Genomic DNA, 21149 nt, shown 5'->3' with positions numbered 1-21149 from the left:
CACATGCTTATTTATGTGCTAGGGTCTTTTTTATCCTGGACTTAAATTATCCTCGGAAGAGGATAGTTCGAGCGCGTTTTTTTTTCCCTCTCCCTACCCAGCGTTTTTCCTTTCTGAATTCTGATTGTAATTTCCCCATTGCGGGACAAATAAAGGATATCTTAATCTTAATATATAAATCTATATTACAATACATATATATATATATATATACACACACACACACACACACACACACACACACATTCCTCTCTATCGACTGCATCACTTCACCATTTCTTCCTTGCTTTCTTTCAGTCCGATCATTCTGACATTGTTCCTCAACAAGTGACCACAGTGTCTCCAGACACATTTGTCCCATTTTGTTCTCCTTGCCAGCACTGCCGTCATCCGTGACATGGTAATCGACAGAAAATGTATGGACAAAATACATACTATAATGTAAATTGTTTTCACAATACAGTCCCGAGTTTCGATTTTGACCTTTGAGATTTGCAAAATAAATGGTATCCAAATTACATTGCAGTGGAGCTCAACATTCTTTCATCAATTTCTGTCAGATTTTTTATGCCTCTTTTTTTATATTAATATCTACATTTGTGCACAAATATGTTGACTACTATGCTTCTATTTACATTTCATCATGTTATATACCTGCACTACTGGATTCATTTCTCATTTAATACAGGTCTGTTTCATGTCTTTTTCAAATAAAAAGATAAAACATAAGGTGTCAGTGTGCTGTATACATGTATTTTTTTTATCGAATAATTGAGAATATGTCATGGAATATCAATATTGTTATATAAATTGGCCAATATCATGATAGATTTTTGTTTCCTTTATGTGCAGCTCACAGAGTTATTATATTTCTCCATCTTCCAATCGAATCAGTCTAGGAGTATCGCTTTTTTATCGCTTTTTTCAAACTTGCTGATCAAACCCAAAAGCCTGATCGTGTAAAATCTACTGCAGTGAAACTCCTCTACAACGAAATCATGTTTGCAGCAAGAAATCTTTCACCAAAGGGATTTTTCACTGTTGCAAATTTGATCTCAGATGTAAGCACATACACACCCACACACACACAAACATTTTTACACGCACACATAAACATATGTGTACTCTATTTTTATTCCAATAGTGCATAAGTATGAGCACACACTTATTTGACACTTCATATTGTTCGTGTAGAAAGAAAAAAAGGGAAAGAAATTGCGAACTTTACGATCAGCATTCACTTTCACTTACATCAATTTCTTGGACAATGTCTTTTATTTTGCCTGCTCCGTCTTTCCTTTTGATCACTTTTACCCTCTCTTCCAGCATCAGAGCTCTTCTTGTCTTAGCTGTTTGACATCCAAAGATCCGTTTTGTAGCCATTTTAGCAATGCAACGTCCATCCTCGTCTGAATCTAACAATAACAAATACTTCCTGGCATGCAATGAACTTTTAAGCCAGCCACGGGACGCTTCGTAGTCCTCGATGGCCATAGTTAGCTCTCGAAGGCTAAAAACCTTACGCTAACTGGAGCGCTTCTCTCTCATTAGCACTCTCATTCGCGTAAGGTTTTTAGCCTTTGTTCGGGTGGTCAATTTTCTTGTTGCCCTGCGGCAGTCATAAGGAGCACACACGATTGACTGTAAACACGTCTTTATTCCATGACTGCCAACAAGTGGATCTGAACAATTACAAATTTGCGCCCAAGACATTCACATAAACACGCCCTCTACTGTCTGCCTGCTGGGTGAGAAGCATGGTCCTAGTGTCCGCCACAGCCCGAGCTTTAAATGATCGCCAGTTTAAAACACTGCTGGATGAAGTTGGGAATAATTATCCTGGTCTGCTTCTGCACAGCAACGTGCGTTGGTTGTCAAGGGGGAAGGTGCTCAGCCGTTTTGCGGCTTGTCTGAGCGAAATCTGGACTTTTCTTGGAATGAAAAATGTCGAGCATCCCGAGTTAGCTGACACTGAGTGGCTCCTGAAATTCTACTATCTCGTGGATATGACTGAACATCTAAACCAGCTCAATGTGAAAATGCAAGGCGACATACAATTTTGTCCCTGCAACAAGCAGTGTTTGCATTTGAAAACAAGCTACAACTTTTCATCGCCGACATTGAAACAGGTCGTTTACTACACTTTGAAAAACTGGGAGAGTTTAAAGAGGCATGCACAGCAAGTGACCCTGCTCAACATTTTGATCTTCAGCAACTAGCAGGATTCACATCTAATCTGCAGTCATTCAAATCGCGCTTTGGAGAATTTTGCGAGCGCAGTCGTCTTTTTAAGTTTATCACCCATCCGCACGAGTGTACAGTGGACAGCGCTGACCTGAGTTCCATTCCCGGTGTCTCAGTCAGAGATTTTGAGCTACAAGCTGCTGACCTGAAGGCCTCAGACATGTGGGTGAATAGGTTCAAGTCACTGAATGAAGATTTGGAAAGACTTGAACGACAGCAAGCAGAGTTGGAAAGACAACACAAGTGGGCAGAAATGAAAAAACTTCAACCCGCAGACCAGCTGATTGTCAAAACTTGGAACGCGCTTCCCGTCACATACCACACACTGCAGCGTGTGAGTATTGCTGTACTGACAATATTTGGCTCTACCTATACATGTGAGCAGTCTTTCTCACATCTAAAGAACATTAAAGGCCAAGTGTGAAGTAATTTCATGAAATGCCAAATAGGGTCACAATGAAAGTACTTAAAACATTGTCCACCAAATAAAGCATGAAAAAAATCATTTATATGTTATATTTATATTTATTTGACAAAATAATATATTTTCCGAAGTTCCAGCCTGAAAGGGGCGGAACCCGGAATTGATACGTCACATGGAGAACAGCGATGGCAGAGCTCCATACGGCCACATGCAAAGCATTTGAAACAATGATTCAAACAGCAATACAAGCGGTCGATCAAGCGCTAGTGAGGATATCCACGTTTTTGAGGAGTTGGAGGAAGAAGAGGAGGTTGGAATTTTACATGTTGGACCTTACATGTACGAGCCAGACGCTAATCAGGAGGCAAACAATGTGCCCTGACGACCTGACATGGAATGGAGACAAGACCCATCAAGATTGGTAAGTTATAGGCTGGTATTATTTTTATTATTTGAAGATGCAGGCATGTGCACATAATTTTATGTTTTTGTCTATCTGATGACATTGTTTAAATTTTTTTGATCAGACTTCATGTTCAAGCAGTTAGCCTACTCGGTACTTGAGTATTCTTTTTAGCAAATCATTTTTTGACTTGTACTTGAGAGATTTTTGTAATTACCTTTTTTTAAAACTCAGTATGAAATGCATCTGCCTGGAATTACTTTTTATTTCATAACTTACCATAAGTTGCATCCACGTATCTTTCTCAGAGAATACCCACCACTCTTATATTTGGGATAAACGATACAATAGGAGATTGGCTGGCAACCGATTCAGGGTGTCCCCCGCCTACTGCCCGAGGACTGCTGGGATAGGCTCCAGCACCCTTCGCGACCCTGGTGAGGATGAACCGGTTCGGAAGATGAATGAATGAATGAATGATACAGTAGGAGTGTATTCCTTCCTTTGTCACTTTCTGTGGTCTGCCAGCATTTTCATTATAATGCATAGCAGCAAGAATTATTCTGGAATAGAACAAAAAATGCCTTATTTTTAAAAAAATTGTCAAATTGTGATGAAATAACTTTATATCTCAAAGTTCTACATTTCACTATCGTCTACATTTCATGCATATCAGCTTTCTTCAACACACCTGTGTTTCATTCCTTTGTACGAGAAGTGGTACATCTTTGGGGCAAAGTGATTCACCACACTGTGAAAAGCTTCCACGCCGAGGTGAGACATCTTCATGACATCGTTGACAAACATGGTCTTTGTCAGGAGTTCCACCACTGTGACATTTGACTTCAGGACCTTTAAATGAATTTACAAGGTATGACAATATTTCGATTTTTTAGGGTTAACTAGCAGGCAACATCTCACAAAAAATAAAAAATAAAAATACCTGGTACGCTTTTTCTCTAGTAATTGGAGGATGTAAACAACTATCGTGCACGTTCTGCAGGTGGTCCACACATGCCAGCCACTTCTGCTTCTTTTCCTCCGGTGTCTGGGAGGAAAGTGCAGACCAGTACAAATGGCACTTCAAACTTTGTACCCAATCCTTCAGGATCGTCATGCTCTTCTTTTTGGCCAAGGAGTCCGGTTTCTTGCACATACCTGTATATTTAATATGAGATGAAAACTTGTGAAGTGACGTGCATGATACATAAGACATAATCCCAAAACTAGCGTATTTATAAACATTGAAATGCACTAACCTTTAACAATGTGCCAAAAATCATAATAATGGATGACTTGGGACCAATTCTCCCTGATCCATTTCCCCACCTGGCGATGCCCGTCAGTGACGACAACTTTTACATTGAAGCCTTCCAACTCTGAACGGCATCTTTTCAGGCTCTCCAGTTCCATTCCATAGCTTCCCCCAGTCTCGTTACTCTAAAGGATAAGTTTAATACGCGTCATGAGACTAAAATAATTGGCATGTAATTATGCCGCATATAATCTACAAAGCAGTTCACTGCCTATGGGCTAGTCGCACAGTTTTCCAAGAGGCCGTGTCATGTTCATTCGTCAACAAAGCAGCGCTGCCAGCCAATTGAAATTGAAATGGCTGAGAAATGTACTTCCAGAACAATTTGTCTGACTGCCATTATTACTCATCGCTGATATGAATAGCATCGATCGGGGTTTGCCTCGAGCCGAAAACTAACGTCGCTATCGCTAGCTTCTCCTGTTCAACGTTGCTAGCTTCTCGAGTTAGCTTTGGGCCAACGTTGCTACCTTCTCCTGTTCATTCCACAAGACAGGGATGGCAATGGCTAGTGATGAAAAAAGCAGAAAGAGGCGTGGCCTGGACGGGGCGACCAATCACAACAAGTAAGACATCATACACGTCCAATCGCAGGGCTTTTTACAATTGGAAGATGGAGAGACTGATCGGGAGAGCTCGTGAAAACTCGACGATAAGGTACCTGACCCCCCCCTAAAATTTTCTCAACGGATTTAGACGATTCACAAAAATGATCAATTTAAGAAATAAAACAGCGGATTTCCGCGTATCCCCGGAAAATTGCCATCCCTGACAAGAGTTGGCTCGTTTTCCTCAAGCCGAAAACTAACGTCGCTAGCTTCTGTTCAACGTTGCTAGCTTCTCGAGTTAGCTTTCGGCTAACGTCGCTACCTTCTAATGTTCATTCCACAAGAGTTGGCAGCTATGCAACTGTTCATTCCACAAGAGTTGGCAGCCATGCTTTGACAAAATCATCATCATCTATCCAAAAATCACACTTACTTTTTTGCAAATCCTTGATCATAAGCAGACCGGTTGAGAAAGCAGTCATCTTTGAAGTGGAGATGGCAGAGAACACTCGTCAATGATGGCGTGAAATTCATTCGCTTCGTGCGAATAAAAGATGTCCATTTAAGTGCCCTGCTATCCTTCGGCCACTGGCACAACTTTTTTCTCAATTGCGAACAATACATCGCCACACACCGCCGTGGCATCTTGCCAACAAGCAATGCAACAATGCTGTTCAATGGAAGGACTTCCCTCGCATCTCTCCATGTGACGTAATTTCCGACGATTTCCGAAGATTGCCGAAGAAAAGCATTTTCGTTGTCAAGGGCGTTGCTAAGGGTTAAACAAAGAATCTGGAAGGGTTGCGTTAAAAAAAAAAAAACGGAAATATGCTTATAATTGTTCAGCCATTGATATTACTCAAAAACATGGTTGGCCAACTTTACTTCACACTTGGTCTTTAAGACCAACCTACGGTCACGTTTAATGGATGGAAGTCTCAATGCATGCATGAAGCTTAACCTCACCAAGTATCAACCAGACTACAAAGCCATCAGCAAAACCATGCAGCACCAGAAGTCACATTAATGGTAAGAAATACTCATCATTGATTAGCATCAGCATAACAATGTTGTTCAAAATCATTCAGAGTCCTATTGTACTTTAAAAGTGTTGAAATTACATAAAATGCACACATTACTTGTATTTTTAGTTTTAAACATATTGTATGGCTCTCACAGAATTACTTTTAAAAATATGTGGTGTTTATGGCTCTCTCAGCCAAAAAGGTTCCCGACCCCTGCAATAGATCATAGTATATTATTGAATAAATTAGAGAGATATGGTATCAGAGGCATATAAATGGATTGAAAGTTATTTAGAAAACAGATATCGGTATGTGCAGTTCAACAAAAAATCTAACCTACTGAAGATTACCCATGGAGTTCCTCAGGGATCAGTGCTTGGACCAAAACTATTCATCTTATATATAAATGATATCTGTAGTGTCTCAAAACAATTCAAATGTGTCCTATTCGCCGATGATACAACCTTTTACTGCTCTGGAGAAAATATGAAACAACTCCTGAAAACTGTGGAAAATGAATTAAACAAAATAAAAAACTGGTTCGACAGAAATAAACTATCTCTAAATTTGACAAAATCTTAGTTAATTCTTTTTGGCATGAGACCAATGAAACACCAAGTTAAAATAAAGATAAACTCAATTGAAATAGAACGAGTTTATGAAAATAAGTTTCTTGGACTAGTAATAGATACTAAACTATCCTGGAAGCCACACATAGATAACGTTAAAAGAAAAATATCCAAAACTATAGGGATCCTCCACAAACTAAGGATGTGTTGAATAAGAGTTCTTTGTACACATTATATTACTCATTATTACTCCCGTATATGACCTACTGTGTGGAAATATGGGGGAACGCCGGTAAAACACACACACTCCCTGTCTTAAAACTACAAAAAAAAGCAATCAGAATAATCAATAGGTCTAAATATATAGAACCCACAAATCCAATATTCATCAAATCAAACACAATGAAATTCTATGCCCTGGTTGACTTCAAAATCGCCCAATTAATGTATAAAGCACATAATAATCTCCTTTGCCAAAATATCCAGAAGCTTTTTGAAATTAGAGATAGTTGTTATAATCTAAGGGGAACTAATCAATACAAAAAAATCAAAACAAGAACAAACAAAGGTGTGTATCAGTAATAGGTGTCAATCTGTGGAATAAGTTTGAAACTGACCTGAAAATGAGTAAATCGCTGGATGAGTTCAAAAACAAATTCAAAAGATGAGTACAAAAAAAACTAAACAAATCAGAGTTAAGAAGATAAATTTGATATACTTATAAAATATAGTAATAAAAACAGAATTACATTGATCAACTAATTAAATGTATTGTTTTTATTTTTTTCCTTTTTCTAATTTTTACTTGCCTTTACTTTTGTCAATCTGTTATTGTATTGTATGTTCAATAAAACAATAAACAAACAAACAAAAGTGGCAAAAGTGATAAACCTCGCCTCATCCTTGCTTGTGAGAAAATGAACCTTTCGGGGGTGATTCTTTGATATCCATACCCACCTCTTTCCAATTAGCATGCTGATCTTTGGAAACAAGAGTTGGATATTTGCAAAATAAATAAATAAATAAAAATAAATAAAGGTATTTGAGTGGGAAAATTTTTGTCTTTTTAGCCTATTTGAATGAATGAAAACAACTTGCAAATCATTGTTTTTAATTTCAATGTTTCAACTTCATTGAAATTGCGGTTTGCACTTCTCTCAGTCTCATGTTTGAGAAAATTGGCCTTATTCATTTGTCAAGTCATCACCTAAAATCACAAAATGTAACTTCATTATTATTACCATGTACAGTGTATGACCTATTGTGTGTAAATATGGGGAAATGCCTGCAAAACAAATACACTCCCTATTCTAAAACTACAAAAAAAAAAGCAATTCGAATTATTAATAGATCAAAATATACGGAACCCACAAATCCACTATTTATTAAATTAAATACGATGAAATTTTATGACCTGGTTGACTTTAAAATTGCCCAATTAATGTACAAAGCACACAATAACCTGCTCTGCCAAAACATTCTGAAGTTTTTCGAATTTGGGGAAAGCAGCTATGATTTAAGAGGTACCAACTTATTCAAAAAACTCAAAACAAGAACAAACATCAAGCAAAGAAGTGTATCTGCCAAAGGTGTTAATCTGTGGAATAATTTCGAAACGGACCTGAAAATGAGTAAATCGCTTGCTGGGTTCAAAAACAAATTTTAAAAAATAGTACAAACAACCTACATCAATCAGAGTTAAGGTGATAAATTCTAAACATTAATTAAATATAATAATAAATCAGAACTAAGTTGATAAATAGAGAAAGGTACTGCAATATCCATTATGAATACAAGAGAAAATTGACACAAGAGTGCCAGGGTGTGTATGTATAAAAATCCCGATACAAACTAAAAGTTGTAAAAAATGTCATGGTTAAGGGTAAAGCAAGAGCCTTAATGGAGACTTCTTTCTTCTTACTTTCTTTCTTTTCTGATTGATATAAAAATGATCTATTTATATAAAAACACATAACACGGGGTAGGACTAGATACGTTTTTTACTTCTTCCTACTCCCTTGAACATAATAATTGTGTTGAATGATGACTTATTTCTCATTAGAGAGCGCATATTGTGTCAAGATTTAATGTGAAATTCAAATTATTAAGAATCTTTTGAAATTAAATCAGTCACTCATGGTTTAGTGGTACATTTGCGTGACTTCCATGCAGGCTGTATGGGTTGTGAATTTCAGTGTGAGTATGTGTCTGTCTGCATGTGTCTTGTGATTGACTAACCACCAATCCAATCTACCTTTCACCTGAAATTCGCTTGATACGCTCTAGCTCCCCTCAATCCTGAGCAGGATAAGTAGTAAAGAAAATGTAAGAAATTAAAAGATGTGGATGTCAGAATCACTCCTAGTGTGCCACCATCTTGCTTAATGGTCCAGTAATCCAATTTTATATAATGTACTGTATTTTTAAAACAAATAGCATAAAAGCATTGGGTTGAAAGATTTCCCAGTTACAAGCCTTAGTAAGAACAACAGAAAATAGGTTCAAATAAAATGAAAGAAGTCAACATGACGCTCAAGATAGTGACTCAACTTACTGGTAAAGGAAAAAGTTTTCCATTGACCTTTATACAGAGACTGTTTGGATAATTGTCTTCTTGTGGGCAACTTGTCTCTGACAAGCAAAACCTGAAAAAAGACAAAATCAAATGAACATTATTTGTCATTTTAGTCAAATAAGTTTGATTGAGCCATAAACCAAACAAAAAAAAGCACTTGAAAGCAGAAAAAGCACTGTTGAAGAACCAGTTATGTCAGTTTCATGTTTTTTTTTCAAATGAAATATGAAGATAAGTCCTGAAATTGTGCAAAGAAAGAATATTTGAACTGATTTGCTGAGATATAGCATGACTATGGCTGTGCGATATGGCTACAATTCAATAAATATTTTGGCCTGATATCCTAATAAGTATACCATAATATTATTCTGAGTGCAGTGAAAAAAAAACTACATCAAAAAGGATGTGGAAAGTGTAGGTACTTTTTTAACCAGCTATCAAAAAAAAAGATAAATATACAGTAATTCAGTTCACATTGTATGGCAACTGTGATTTAATGCTAATTTTCATGCTGCAACAAAAGTGTTTGTTTGCATGCATGTGTTAACTGCACGAACGTGTGACTTATGTAATAATATTTTTATATTACCGTAGTAAGGATAAGTGGTTCAGAATATGGATGGACGCATGTTTGCACAGACGATTTAGAGGAAAGAAATTTCATCTGTGCTGTATGTTGTACATAGAGCATATTTGACAATAAAGATGACCTTGACCTTTACATTGATGTCCCAACGATGTGCCTAGATCGTGTTTTGAAGGTCTACATATGATGTTATATTGTATGACTTTTTATGGATCCATAAAAAGATGGAAATACAGGCAGTCAATGAAGATGCGAGTTGCGACCGAAACATGATGCAGCCCACACCTCACTGCTCCATTCGGACATTCTTAGAATTAGCTCGGCTATTTTATCCACTGGTAATTTTGAAATTATAAATATGGTCATGGAATGTTCTCAAAGACAATATATGTGTACCCTCCGGATACAACACAGAAATGTATTTCATCTCTGTGTGCGATGTCAGCAGCATCTGTGTGCGTCCCTCGCTCACTTCATATGTCACTCTTCCCTCTCCTCCAGCCTTCCTGTGTGGGGGTCACTTGCCTGTGTGGGTTTTCTCCGGGCACTCCAGTTTCCTCCCACATTCCCAAAAAAACATGCATGATAGGTTAATGGAACAGTCTAAATTGTCCCGAGGTGTGATTGTGAGCGTGAGTGGTTGTGTGCCCTGTAGCTGGCAACCTACTCCGGATGCACCCCACCTATTGCCCGATGACAGCTGGCATAGGTTGCGACCCTTGTGAGGATAAGCAGATTAGAAAATAGATGGATGAATGGAAAAAATAGGCAGTAGATTTTGTGAAAATTAATACAGGTGTCTACAGCTACACAGACATAGTAGATATCACTGTTGAACAGCTGAGTTTGTGCATCACACAAACATGGGAAAGAATTCAACCTAAAAAGCTTCAACAATAAGGGTCATCAATTCTCAAATGAATGTTGTTAAAAGAAAAGGTAAATTAACATATGAACATGTGAAATAATAATAATAAAAATAATACATTTCATTTATAAGCGCCTTTCAAAACACTCAAGGACACTTTACAATCAAATAAGACCCTGTCCAAGTTTTTCTGCAACATTTCGCAGCCATAAATTACTAAGTTAGCGATTGTTCTAGTTGAGATGGTATAACCCAAAAGGTGCTTTGCTACTGTTACCAGCCATGTCTTGTGTCGTTATTAAACAAACACATGACGGAAGTCCGACAGAGCACGAAAGCAACGCATTCTCGCTGTACGTAATCAACTCTTCTCGAGCATTTGCTCCAGAGCAAATTGTAGAGTTCACACGTGCAAATTTACATCGGTGCTGCTCCGCAAACAAGCATTTGCTCTGGAGCACCTGAGGTGGATCAAATTTGCTCCGGTGTAAGCTGTTTTCCGGGGCTAGGCAGTGGGGAGCAAATTTGCACATGTGACCGCTCCACTGGCGCAGCACCGGAGCAAATGTTGCCGTGTGAACACCCCTTATGTCATTTCGTTAGTTGAATTGTAAATCATTGCATTCTGTTTTTGTTTTGTTTTACACAATGTACCAAATTAATTTGAATTGGGTTCCTACCTACCTACCTTACATTATATATTTATATATATACAGTATATATATATATTATACACACACACACCGTATTTTCCGCACTAAAAGACACACTGGATTATGAGGCGCAGCTACAATGAATTTTATAATTTTTTTTCATACATTCGCATTATAAGGCGCAATCTACAATGTGTCCATTAGAAGGTGCTACGCTGCTTCCATTCAACTCGAGAGGTGTCCGTTCAACTTGAGAGTCGTTCATGACCGCCTCTGAAAAACATAAATTAACTATTACTGTACTTAAATGACACTACGAAAATTGAAAATAAAGCATCAAAGCAGAAAATCAAGCGAGGAAATCACAAAATAAATTCTATATCCCCCATACAGAATTTATTTTGTGATTTCCTCGCTTGATTTTCTTCGTGGCTTCATTGAAGGAATAATCAATTTACGTTTTTCGGAGGCGGCCATGAACGCCTCTCGAGTGGAACGGAAGAGAAGAGACGTACAGTACCTGTGTTTGTTGAGACTGTGAAAACCATTAACTCATTGAATACCACCCCTTTTCACTGGAGCAACCCTCTCAATCCCTCACATTTTACTGAATTTTGACTGATTTGCAAGGCCCAACAGAATTTTCTGTCTATGGCTATATAAACATGCAACCTGTCAAAAGAAAGGTGAGACTCTATTCTTTCAGCAGAAAAAAAGTTTGTTTATATCTTTCTCCGTTCGTTGGCAATCTGCATGAGAAAACTGCTAAGTTTGATGAAAAAGGCCGCTTTTCTGCAGAAATCCAGAGAAAATGAGCTTTTTGTAAAAGCATGCATTTCAAGCATCATTTCAAGTTTTACACTATTTTTTGCTTTTGTGACAGCTCAAATACCTCAATATACATTACAAAATTATTTTATTTATTTATTTTATTTTTTTCTGCTTGGCTCTCGACGAAGGCGGACGCTTTTTTGCCCTGCTCCTGCTCCTGTCCCCCCCCCCCCCCCCTTGCTTGCCACTCAGTCTATGTGCTGTCCTTGTGCTGTCTTTTCCTAGCCTCCGCCGTTTTCATCCTAAAAACAAACCATGGAATTGGTTGGCTGGTCTCTTGATGCAAACGACAAAATTTTCTTGACGACAAGAGCAGGCAGTGGGGAGCCTGCTTGCCCCTCGGGACACTTGCTGCCGGGTACACCCTAGATCCATGGAGGAAGCGGAGAATGGTGCGCCTGTCAATACTGTCCGTTGAGGAGGAGGAAGACATCTACATTATCGGCCTTCTGATAGCAGGTATGCTGCAGTTTGGTGTTAGCAGTTTCCTGTTCTATCGCAAAATCCAACCGATGGGAGCAGCTTTATTGGAAGTGAAGAAGCTGCCGGTCATTCTCGATGGTCTAGCGCGAATGTCCAACACACAGCCATGGACTCAAGGCCACCTGAAATTGTTGGCGGCCGTCCCTCCAAAACAAACAACGCTATTTGGACCCCTTTCCCCTGGATGGAAGGTATGCACGGAAGCTAGTGCCCCCACCATCACAGCCATGGACTGATAAGCCAGGACTGTTGGACCTTGACGAAGCAGCTGCGGCCTGTTCACGCATACACATACACAACCAGACAATCACACGCGCATACACATCCTTATCATCACCGTCTTCATCGCTCCATTCTTTTCCCTCTGCGACGTGGAATGATCTGTAGAGTGACCGTGCAGCTGGTCGGATGAGCCGCGTCGCGGTCGCCCCCCCCAACCCCCTTCCCATTCATCCGCCCTCTCATTACATGTTATGTCTTGTGACTTGTTGTAACTGTCATATGCTTATCTATGTGCTAGGGTCTTTTTTTTTTATCCTGGACTTAAATTATCCTCAGAAGAGGATAGTTCGAGCGGGGGTTTTTTTCCCTCTCCCTACCCAGTGTTTTCCTTTCTGAACTCTGACTGTAAATTTCCCCATTGCGGGACAAATAAAGGATATCGTAAAATCCGGGAAATAGCGACCAATTAACATCCATCCATCCATCCATTTACCAAACCGCTTGATCCTCACTAGGGTCGCGGGGGGTGCTGGAGCCTATCCCAGCCGTCTTCGGGCAGTAGGCGGGGACACCCTGAATCAGTTGCCAGCCAATCGCAGGGCACACAGAGACGAACAACCATTCACGCCCACAATCACACCTAGGGACAATGTAGAGCGTCCAATCAGCCTGCCATGCATGTTTTTGGAATGTGGGAGGAGACCGGAGCACCCGGAGAAAACCCACGCAGGCCCGGGGAGAACATGCAAACTCCACACAGGGAGGCCGGAGCTGGAATTGAACCCGGTACCTCTGCACTGTGAAGCCGACGTGCTAACCACTGGACTACCGGGCCGCCCACCAATTAACATATACAAGTATATTAAAAATAAATTGCCCCACGTGGGCCTTTGCGCTTGAGCAGAGCGCACACACACACACACGCACACACACGCACGCACACACACGCACACAGGCCAGCGATCCCGTGCGCAGCAGGCGTGTTTATGATTGGTCAATTAAGGTTGTTTAGACAATTCAGGATGAAGAGACCTACTTTTGTTCTGATAAGTCTCTCTCTCTATCTCTTTCTCTCAGCAACACACATACACTCACCTGCGAGCCCATGCGTGCAGGCACACACACGTGCCCCACGTGGACCTTCCGCGCTTGAGCAGAGTGCCACACACTAGCACGCATAGTAAACAACACTTAGACACTGATTTTTGCGGACTTCAAAAAAATAATAATAATAAATAACAAACATTTTATGATTGTTTGAAAAAATCTGCGATGCATCAAAGCCGAGATAAAGGAACTGCGAAATAGCGAGGGATCACTGTATCCAGAGAAAACCCACGCAGACAAGGCAAGAACATGCCAATTTCCACACAGGAAGGACAGAGCTGGAATCGAACCGAGCACCTCTGCACTTTGAGGTCGACACACTAACCACTCATCTGACACACACACACACACACACACACACACACACACACACACACACACACACAATAATAAATTTTATTCATAAGCACCTTTCAAAACACTCAAGGACACCTTACAATCAAAAACATATACATACATACATACAGTACATACAGTACATATATACATACATTTTATATATAAATATATACTGTATATGTAAAAAAACAACCTTACCTTAATTGGATTTGAACCATATAGTCCCTTCTGCCACCAGGAAGAAAATCCCTGTAAACAAATACAATTATTTTACTTTTTCAATTACAGAGGGATTTTTTTTCCACTAAGGTCTTGAAAAAAGGTTCACCTGGATATGCATACTTCTCGAACTTGCTGTGGCGTCAAGGCAAAGATAAAATACTTTTCTTGATGGTATCTTTGTGCAGTACTTGCTCCTGAAAACAAATGATGCTTGTCAAGTAAAACTGTGTATTTGAGGAATTCCATTGTCATACTATATACAGCCTCTATTTCTTAACATTAGGCACACGTCTCGGCCAAATGTGACAAAGATCCACATTATCTGACCTGAGATTAAGTACGTATGCCCTCGTATATAAGAAGGCAAACTGTGACCAATGTTCCATGAAACCATTTATGGCAAAACTTCAATTATTTTTGCACTTTAACAAGAATACAACTGAATGCAATGATAAAATATAAAGGGGACCAAAATCTCCATAAATGAAACAATATCAAAACAAATTGGTCGAGTTTATGTGGGAGGCACAACGCTGTCAGCCACAAACAGTGTGAAATTTAACATGCAAGACTGTCTACACACGTTTCTGTTGAAAGCAATTTTGGCTGATGCACAGATGTTACCCGACATTCTATTATCTTAATGAGTCCTAGCCCAAGTGATATGTGCATGGGTAATTCAGACACAGCCATGTCCTGCCACGATTTTTGCCATGCATGATGACGGTTGGACCTCTCGTGGTTTGTTGTTGAACAATTTTCTGCATAGTTTTGACCAACAATTGTTTTCCCTAAAAAAAAAAAAAAAAAACTCACTAAGTACGCGCATTGTGTCTTTTGTGAGGTTATGCCTGCCATCCTAAATTGGAGTGGTTACCCGCAGCGGCTTCTCTCTTTCCCCCTGCAAATAAGTGTTCTTCGTGTTCTTTATGTTCCTTGTTTTCACTGTGTTGCACACAAAGGCGCGCATACCCTCGTGAGTTTCTGCTCGCCATCGGCAGAACTACAAAAACGGACAATAATCCAACAAAGGCGAACAAACTGCTTGACTGCGATCTGCTGCATGACTGCGGTCTGCTGCGGAGGCCAGCTCAATCACCAACCCCCACTTCTGCAACCAGCCCGCAGTGGAAGCACCACGGACGGAATCTAAGGAAGCAGAAGAGGGGGAAGCGCGGAGGTATCCGGGCTAGGCTAGCAGCTAGCCCTCATCGACCGGCTATCCCGACCATCACGCTAGCCAACATAAACTCGCTGGACAACAAACTGGACGATACCAGCTTACTTCGGACATCTTGCAAAACCGTGAGTGGCTGCTGCGTTTTTTGTTTTCGTGGAGACATGGCTCAACGACAGTGTCCCGAACCGGGCTGTTCGGCTAGCCGGGTTAACGTGCTGCCGAGCAGACAGAGAGCTCGTCGAAGGGGGGGGACTCGCGGTGGGGGACTCTGTGTTTACATCAATGTTGCCTGGTGCCGAGATGCCGTTGTGGTTTGCAAGCACTGCTCACCAACCTTGGAGTTTACGATCATCAAATGCCGGCCATTCTACCTGCCGAGGGAATTTAGTGCCATATTGCTGGTAGCAATATACATTCCCCCTGGCTCAACCAACAGCAGGAGTATGGCCCTGTCTGAACTCCATCAGCACATCAGTGAGCAGCAGACAGCCCACCCCGATGCCTTTCTCATCTTGGCTGGAGATTTCAATCATGCAAACCCCAAGAGCGTGCTTCTACACTACAGTCAGAGGATCCTACAAAGCCCTCCCCCTCCCCCACCTTGGTGCCTCAGATCACACCACTGTGATGCTAATGCCAGCAAACAGTGAGGAAGCAAGTACAAGTGTGGCCTAGGGTTCCATAGAAGCACTCCAAGACTGTTTCTTCACCACAGACTGGAGTGTGTTCAAACAGCAACCACTCACCTCAACGAGTACGCGGAGACCGTCACGTCCTACATAAGGAAGTGCACGGATGATGTCACGGTCACCAGAACCATCACCATCGGGGCCAATCAGAAGCCATGGCTGACAGGTGAGGTCCACAGGCTCCTGAGGGCCAGGAACACTGCCAGGGCAGGACTGCCAGGGCCAACCTGTCACGAGGCATCAGACTGGCCAAGAGACAATATTCAAGGAGGATTGCAGACCAGTTCAAGGACAGCAGAGACTCCAGGAACCTGTGGCCGGGGCTATAGACCATCACGGACGACAAGCCCCCTCCGCACACCTGCGACAGCTCCATCTCTCTGCTGAACAACCTGAACGACTTATTCGCCCGTTTTCAGACAGACAACAACACCCAAGCACAGAACACCCCACCCCTTCCTGGCGACCAGGTGCCGCCGCTTTCCCATGATAGTGTGAGGCGTTCCCTCAGGAGAACAAACGTAAGGAAAGCGGCAGGTCCTGACAATATTCCTGGTCGCGTCCTGAGAGACTGTGCTGAGGAGCTCAAAGATGTATTCACAGACATCTTTAACACCTCACTGAGCCAGGCTGTTGTCCCCACTTGTCTCAAGGCCACCACCATCATCCCGGTCCCGAAGAAGTTGTCCCCCTCCAGCTACAATGACTACCGCCCGGTCACACTCACCCCCATCCTCATGAAGTGCTTTGAGTGGTTAGTCATGCAGCACATAAAGTCTGCCCTCCCCCCCCCACCCTGGACCCCTACCAGTTTGCATATCGGCAGAACAGACCGACTGCAGACGCCATCTCCACCACCCTCCACTCAGCCCTCACCCACCTGGAGACCAAGAACTCACACGTCAGAATGCCGTTCATCGACTTCAGCTCAGCATTCAACACCATCATCCCGCAGCAGCTCATCCACAAACTGGACCACCTGGGGCTCAACACCTCCCTGTGCAACTGGCTGTTGGACTTCCTGACAGAGAGACCACAGGCAGTTCGGGTCAGCAGGAACACCTCCAGCACCATCATGATGAACACAGGTGCCCCACAAGGATGTGTGCTGAGCTCCCTCCTCTTCACACTGCTGACCCACAACTGCACTCCTTCATCCAGCTCCAATCTCTTCGTTAAGTTTGCGGATGAAACGACCGTAGTGGGTCTCATCAACAACGACGATGAGACAATCTACAGGAGTGAGGTGAGCAGGCTAGCCTTGTGGTGTAAAGACAACAATCTCCACCTGAATGTGGAGAAGACAAAGGAGATTGTTGTGGACTTCAGAAAGACGCACCCCCAGCTTGCTCCACTGACCATTAATGGTGCCACAGTGGAGAGTGTGAGCAACACCAAGTTCCTGGGAGTGCACATCTCTGAAGACCTGTCCTGGAGCCACAATAACTCATCACTGGCCAAAAAAGCCAACCAGCGCCTGTACTTCCTTCACAAACTGAGGAGAGTAAGAGCCCTGCCCCCCATCATGCAGACATTTTATACAGGCACCATTGAGAGCATCCTGTCCAGCTGCATCACTGTGTGGTATGGTGCTTGCGCTGTGTCCTGCCAAAAGACTCTGCAGCGCACCATGAGAGCAGCTGAGAAGATCATTGGTCTCTCTCCCCCCCACTCGTGGACATTTACTACCATCTGACCCGCCAAGCCATCCGGATCGCAGGTGACCCCACCCACCCATCCAACAGCCTCTTCGGCCTGCTGCCATCGGGAAGGTGATTACCAAAGTCTCCGTGCCAGAACCAGCAGGCTCAAAAACAGTTTCTTCCACCAGGCGGTCAGGAGACTCAACTCCCTCCCTGCTCTGCCCGCACTCCCCGCCCTCTGCCTCTGCCCGATCCCTGCCTCCTGTCACAGACTATGACCCTCCCCTCATTATCTGACATCTGCGTCTTGCACAATGCACTGTCTCACTTTACCCACAAGTGCCATTGTTTATACTGTTTATATTGTTTATATCATCTATACTGTTTGTACTGTTCAGATGACATGTCTTTTTTATACAGTGTAGCTGCAATTTTTTCTTTAGCTGTGTGTGTTTAATGTACAGCATGTTTGCATGCATGTTTGCACAGAGGATTGAGAGGAAGAAATTTCATCTATGCTGCATGTCATACATAAAGCATATTTGACAATAAAGATGACCTTGACCGTGAGTGGGTGTGTGGGGAAGTGTCTGTCTGATGGCTGTCGGATATGTGCAAACAATGAACAAGAAATATGTGGACTTCTATATACCGGTTTCTAATGTTGGACTTATTGACACAAACCAGTGTGTGCGCCGACTTGAGCCATGAGAAATTAAAACGAATTCATGCCATGTAGTCACGAGTTCATATACCATAATTTTCGGCCGATAAACCGCTACTTTAGTGACACGCTTTCAACCCTGCGGCTTATTGAATGATGCGGCCTGTTTAAACATTTTTCCAACGGCCGCCAGGGAGAACTCAAGCAGAAAAGGTCACAGTGAGCAACTGTCATGTTTCACAGTAAAAATAACCAGCCAGGAGAGGGCGCATTTACCTGTGTTTTTTGCTGGACTGCAGTCTGAAAGCTGTGTGGCTGGGTCTATGACAGACTTGACCGAACACAAAATAATTTTTATGAAGGTTTTATTTACAACTGAACTTTGAAAATGTAGAGCATTAATAAAAGACTGAGATATGTAAAATGGGACTGACAAATAGAAAAGTATACAAAAATAGACAACAGTAGCAGCTTGTGACCACTTTCAGGCATGTTGTATGTGCCTGAAACATGTGGAAAACAACTCATCTCCCCTGCGACATGGCTGTCCACAGGACCCACGATGTGACACCTTTCAAATTCCCAAACGACAATATTTTACTCTTAATATCAGCCGGGTTGCAATGGTGATTGCAGACACATCAGGTATGAAAAAGCACAGCTTAACGTTCGTCTCACTTCACTTCGTGGTCCAAGTCTTATGAGATTTCCCACGACATTATCCAGCGCCCTTTTTAAAGTGACAGTGCTCCATTTATTAAATGAGGCAGCATTCACGACAAGAGTCATCTTATTGTTCACCTGGTTACATATGCTAAAAGTAAACCTTCCAAAAGACGTTGTAAAAGTTGACACAAAAGTGTAGATAGTAGAAAGAAAAGAAGGAATGGTTGACTGAGTGTTACGGCAAGCGAGGATTGTTTCATTTTAAAACAAAGCATTACTCGACACGGAACAGTGCCTTTTTTTTCCTTTTTCTTTTTTTTTTTAAACCGGCCATGTGAGTGTTGTTTTACTGCCGCCGTGCTGCTGCGTTATGAGGCACGACAGTCGAACCTCGGTTTTCGTCCATAATCCGTTCCAGAAGACTGTTCGAAAACTGAAATTGTTCGAAAACTGAAACCACGCTCTTTTAAAAAAGAAATGTTTATTGAACACGTCTGCTCACAATGGAAAGCGACACGAGGAAGCGTCACTTCCTCGTCTACCCGAGGAAGCGTCATTTCCTCGTGTAAGGAAGGCGAGAGGAGTCAAATGGTGCACTCAAGTGCGCTCAGTTTGATCGAGAACCGAAATTTGTTTGTCATCTGAGGCATAAAAAACTCGAAATTTTTGGTCGAAAACCGAATTGGTCGAGAACCGAGACGTTCGAAAACCGAGGTTTGACTGTACTTGGAAAGAAAAGTTAAGGTTAAGTTATTAAGCGTTGAAACCTCTTTCTGTGTACCGTCTTTCTTTGTAAATATCTCATGTTAGTTACAATATGGACACCTGTGACTTATAGACAGGTGTGGTTTTTATGTGTTCAAGATGTTTTCTTCCTTTAAAAATGTAGTGGATTCGCCTTCTAATTAGGTGCGCTCTATAGTCCGGAAATTACGGGACTAAGAAAACAATTTTTGACGTATGTTGCATGAATGGACCCAAAGACTATTGAACAGATGTTACTCCACATTTAATGGATGAGATGCCCAAAAATTGGAATGCCTGCTGGTAGTTAGATGTTCTTAGAAGATGTTGCATGATAAGCAAACTTTATCTTACCTTTCCTACTTGTCAGCAAATGAGATGATATTAACTGGAGATTGGTGAGTTTTAATTATTATACATGTATGTTTTATTTACTTCTCATGGGCTCACCACCCATGGGAGGGGCCAAAGGAGTCGGGTGCAGTGTGAGGTGGGCGGCACCCAAAGGCGGGGACCCTGGCGGTCCGATCCTCGGCTGCAGAAGCTAGCTCTAGGGACATGGAATGTCACCTCTCTTGCAGGGAAGGAGCCCGAGCTGGTGTGCGAGGTAGAAAAGTTCAGACTGGATATAGTCTAACTTACCTCCACACACAGCCTGGGTTCTGGTACCAGTTCTCTCGAGAGGGGTTGGACTCGATTCCACTCTGAAGTTGCCCACGGTGAGAGGCGCAGAGCAGGTGTGAGCATACTCATTGCCCCCCGGCTCAGTGCCTGCACATTGGGGTTCACATCGGTAGACGAGAGGGTTGCCTCCCTCCGCCTTCAGGTGGGTGGACGGGTCCTGACTGTTGTTTCTGCATATGCACCCAACAGCAGCTCAGCATACCCACCCTTTTTGGAGTCCTTGGAGGGTGTGCTGGAGACTCCCTTGTTCTGCTGGGCGACTTCAATGCTCACGTGGGCAATGACAGTGAGACCTGGAGGGGCGTGATTGGGAGGAACAGCCCCCCCGATTAGAACTCGAGTGGTGTTTCGTTATTGGACTTCTGTGCTCGTCACAGATTGTCCAAAACGAACACCTTGTTCAAACATAAGGGTGTCCATATGTGCACTTGGCACCAGGACACCCTTGGCCGCAGTTCGATGATT

At 42.1% G+C, this 21149-nt stretch overlaps 1 protein-coding gene and 1 long non-coding RNA gene across 4 annotated transcripts in view; both read right to left on the bottom strand.

The window, feature by feature from the left end:
• pias2 (protein inhibitor of activated STAT, 2) overlaps positions 1 to 21149 on the bottom strand; it is a 113415-nt gene that overhangs the window by 62630 nt on the left and 29636 nt on the right. The window contains exons 1-4 of one of the 3 annotated variants that reach the window (XM_086111693.1): positions 14521 to 14608; positions 14391 to 14441; positions 10162 to 11483; positions 9083 to 9173 (exon numbers count right to left, since the gene is read on the bottom strand). In XM_086111693.1, coding sequence (XP_085967819.1) covers positions 9083 to 9173; positions 10162 to 10166 — 96 coding nt within the window. In that variant the 5' untranslated portion in view covers positions 10167 to 11483; positions 14391 to 14441; positions 14521 to 14608. Of the gene's footprint in view, positions 1 to 9082; positions 9174 to 10161; positions 11484 to 14390; positions 14442 to 14520; positions 14609 to 21149 lie in introns of those variants that run through there. The other 2 variants (XM_086111692.1, XM_086111694.1) reach the window with 2 other exon arrangements.
• LOC147205582 (uncharacterized) lies at positions 1603 to 5404 on the bottom strand. Its single transcript, XR_015100952.1, has 4 exons — positions 4331 to 5404; positions 4015 to 4229; positions 3763 to 3923; positions 1603 to 3505 (listed from the first exon to the last, which is right to left on the bottom strand). It is a non-coding gene; the product is annotated as an uncharacterized LOC147205582 (long non-coding RNA).

The sequence above is a fragment of the Hippocampus guttulatus genome, chromosome 5 (assembly GCF_054856545.1).
Source record: "Hippocampus guttulatus isolate MCC_2025c chromosome 5, RoL_Hgut_1.0, whole genome shotgun sequence".
Lineage (NCBI taxonomy): Eukaryota > Metazoa > Chordata > Actinopteri > Syngnathiformes > Syngnathidae > Hippocampus > Hippocampus guttulatus.
This window is presented reverse-complemented; position numbering and strand designations above follow the sequence as displayed.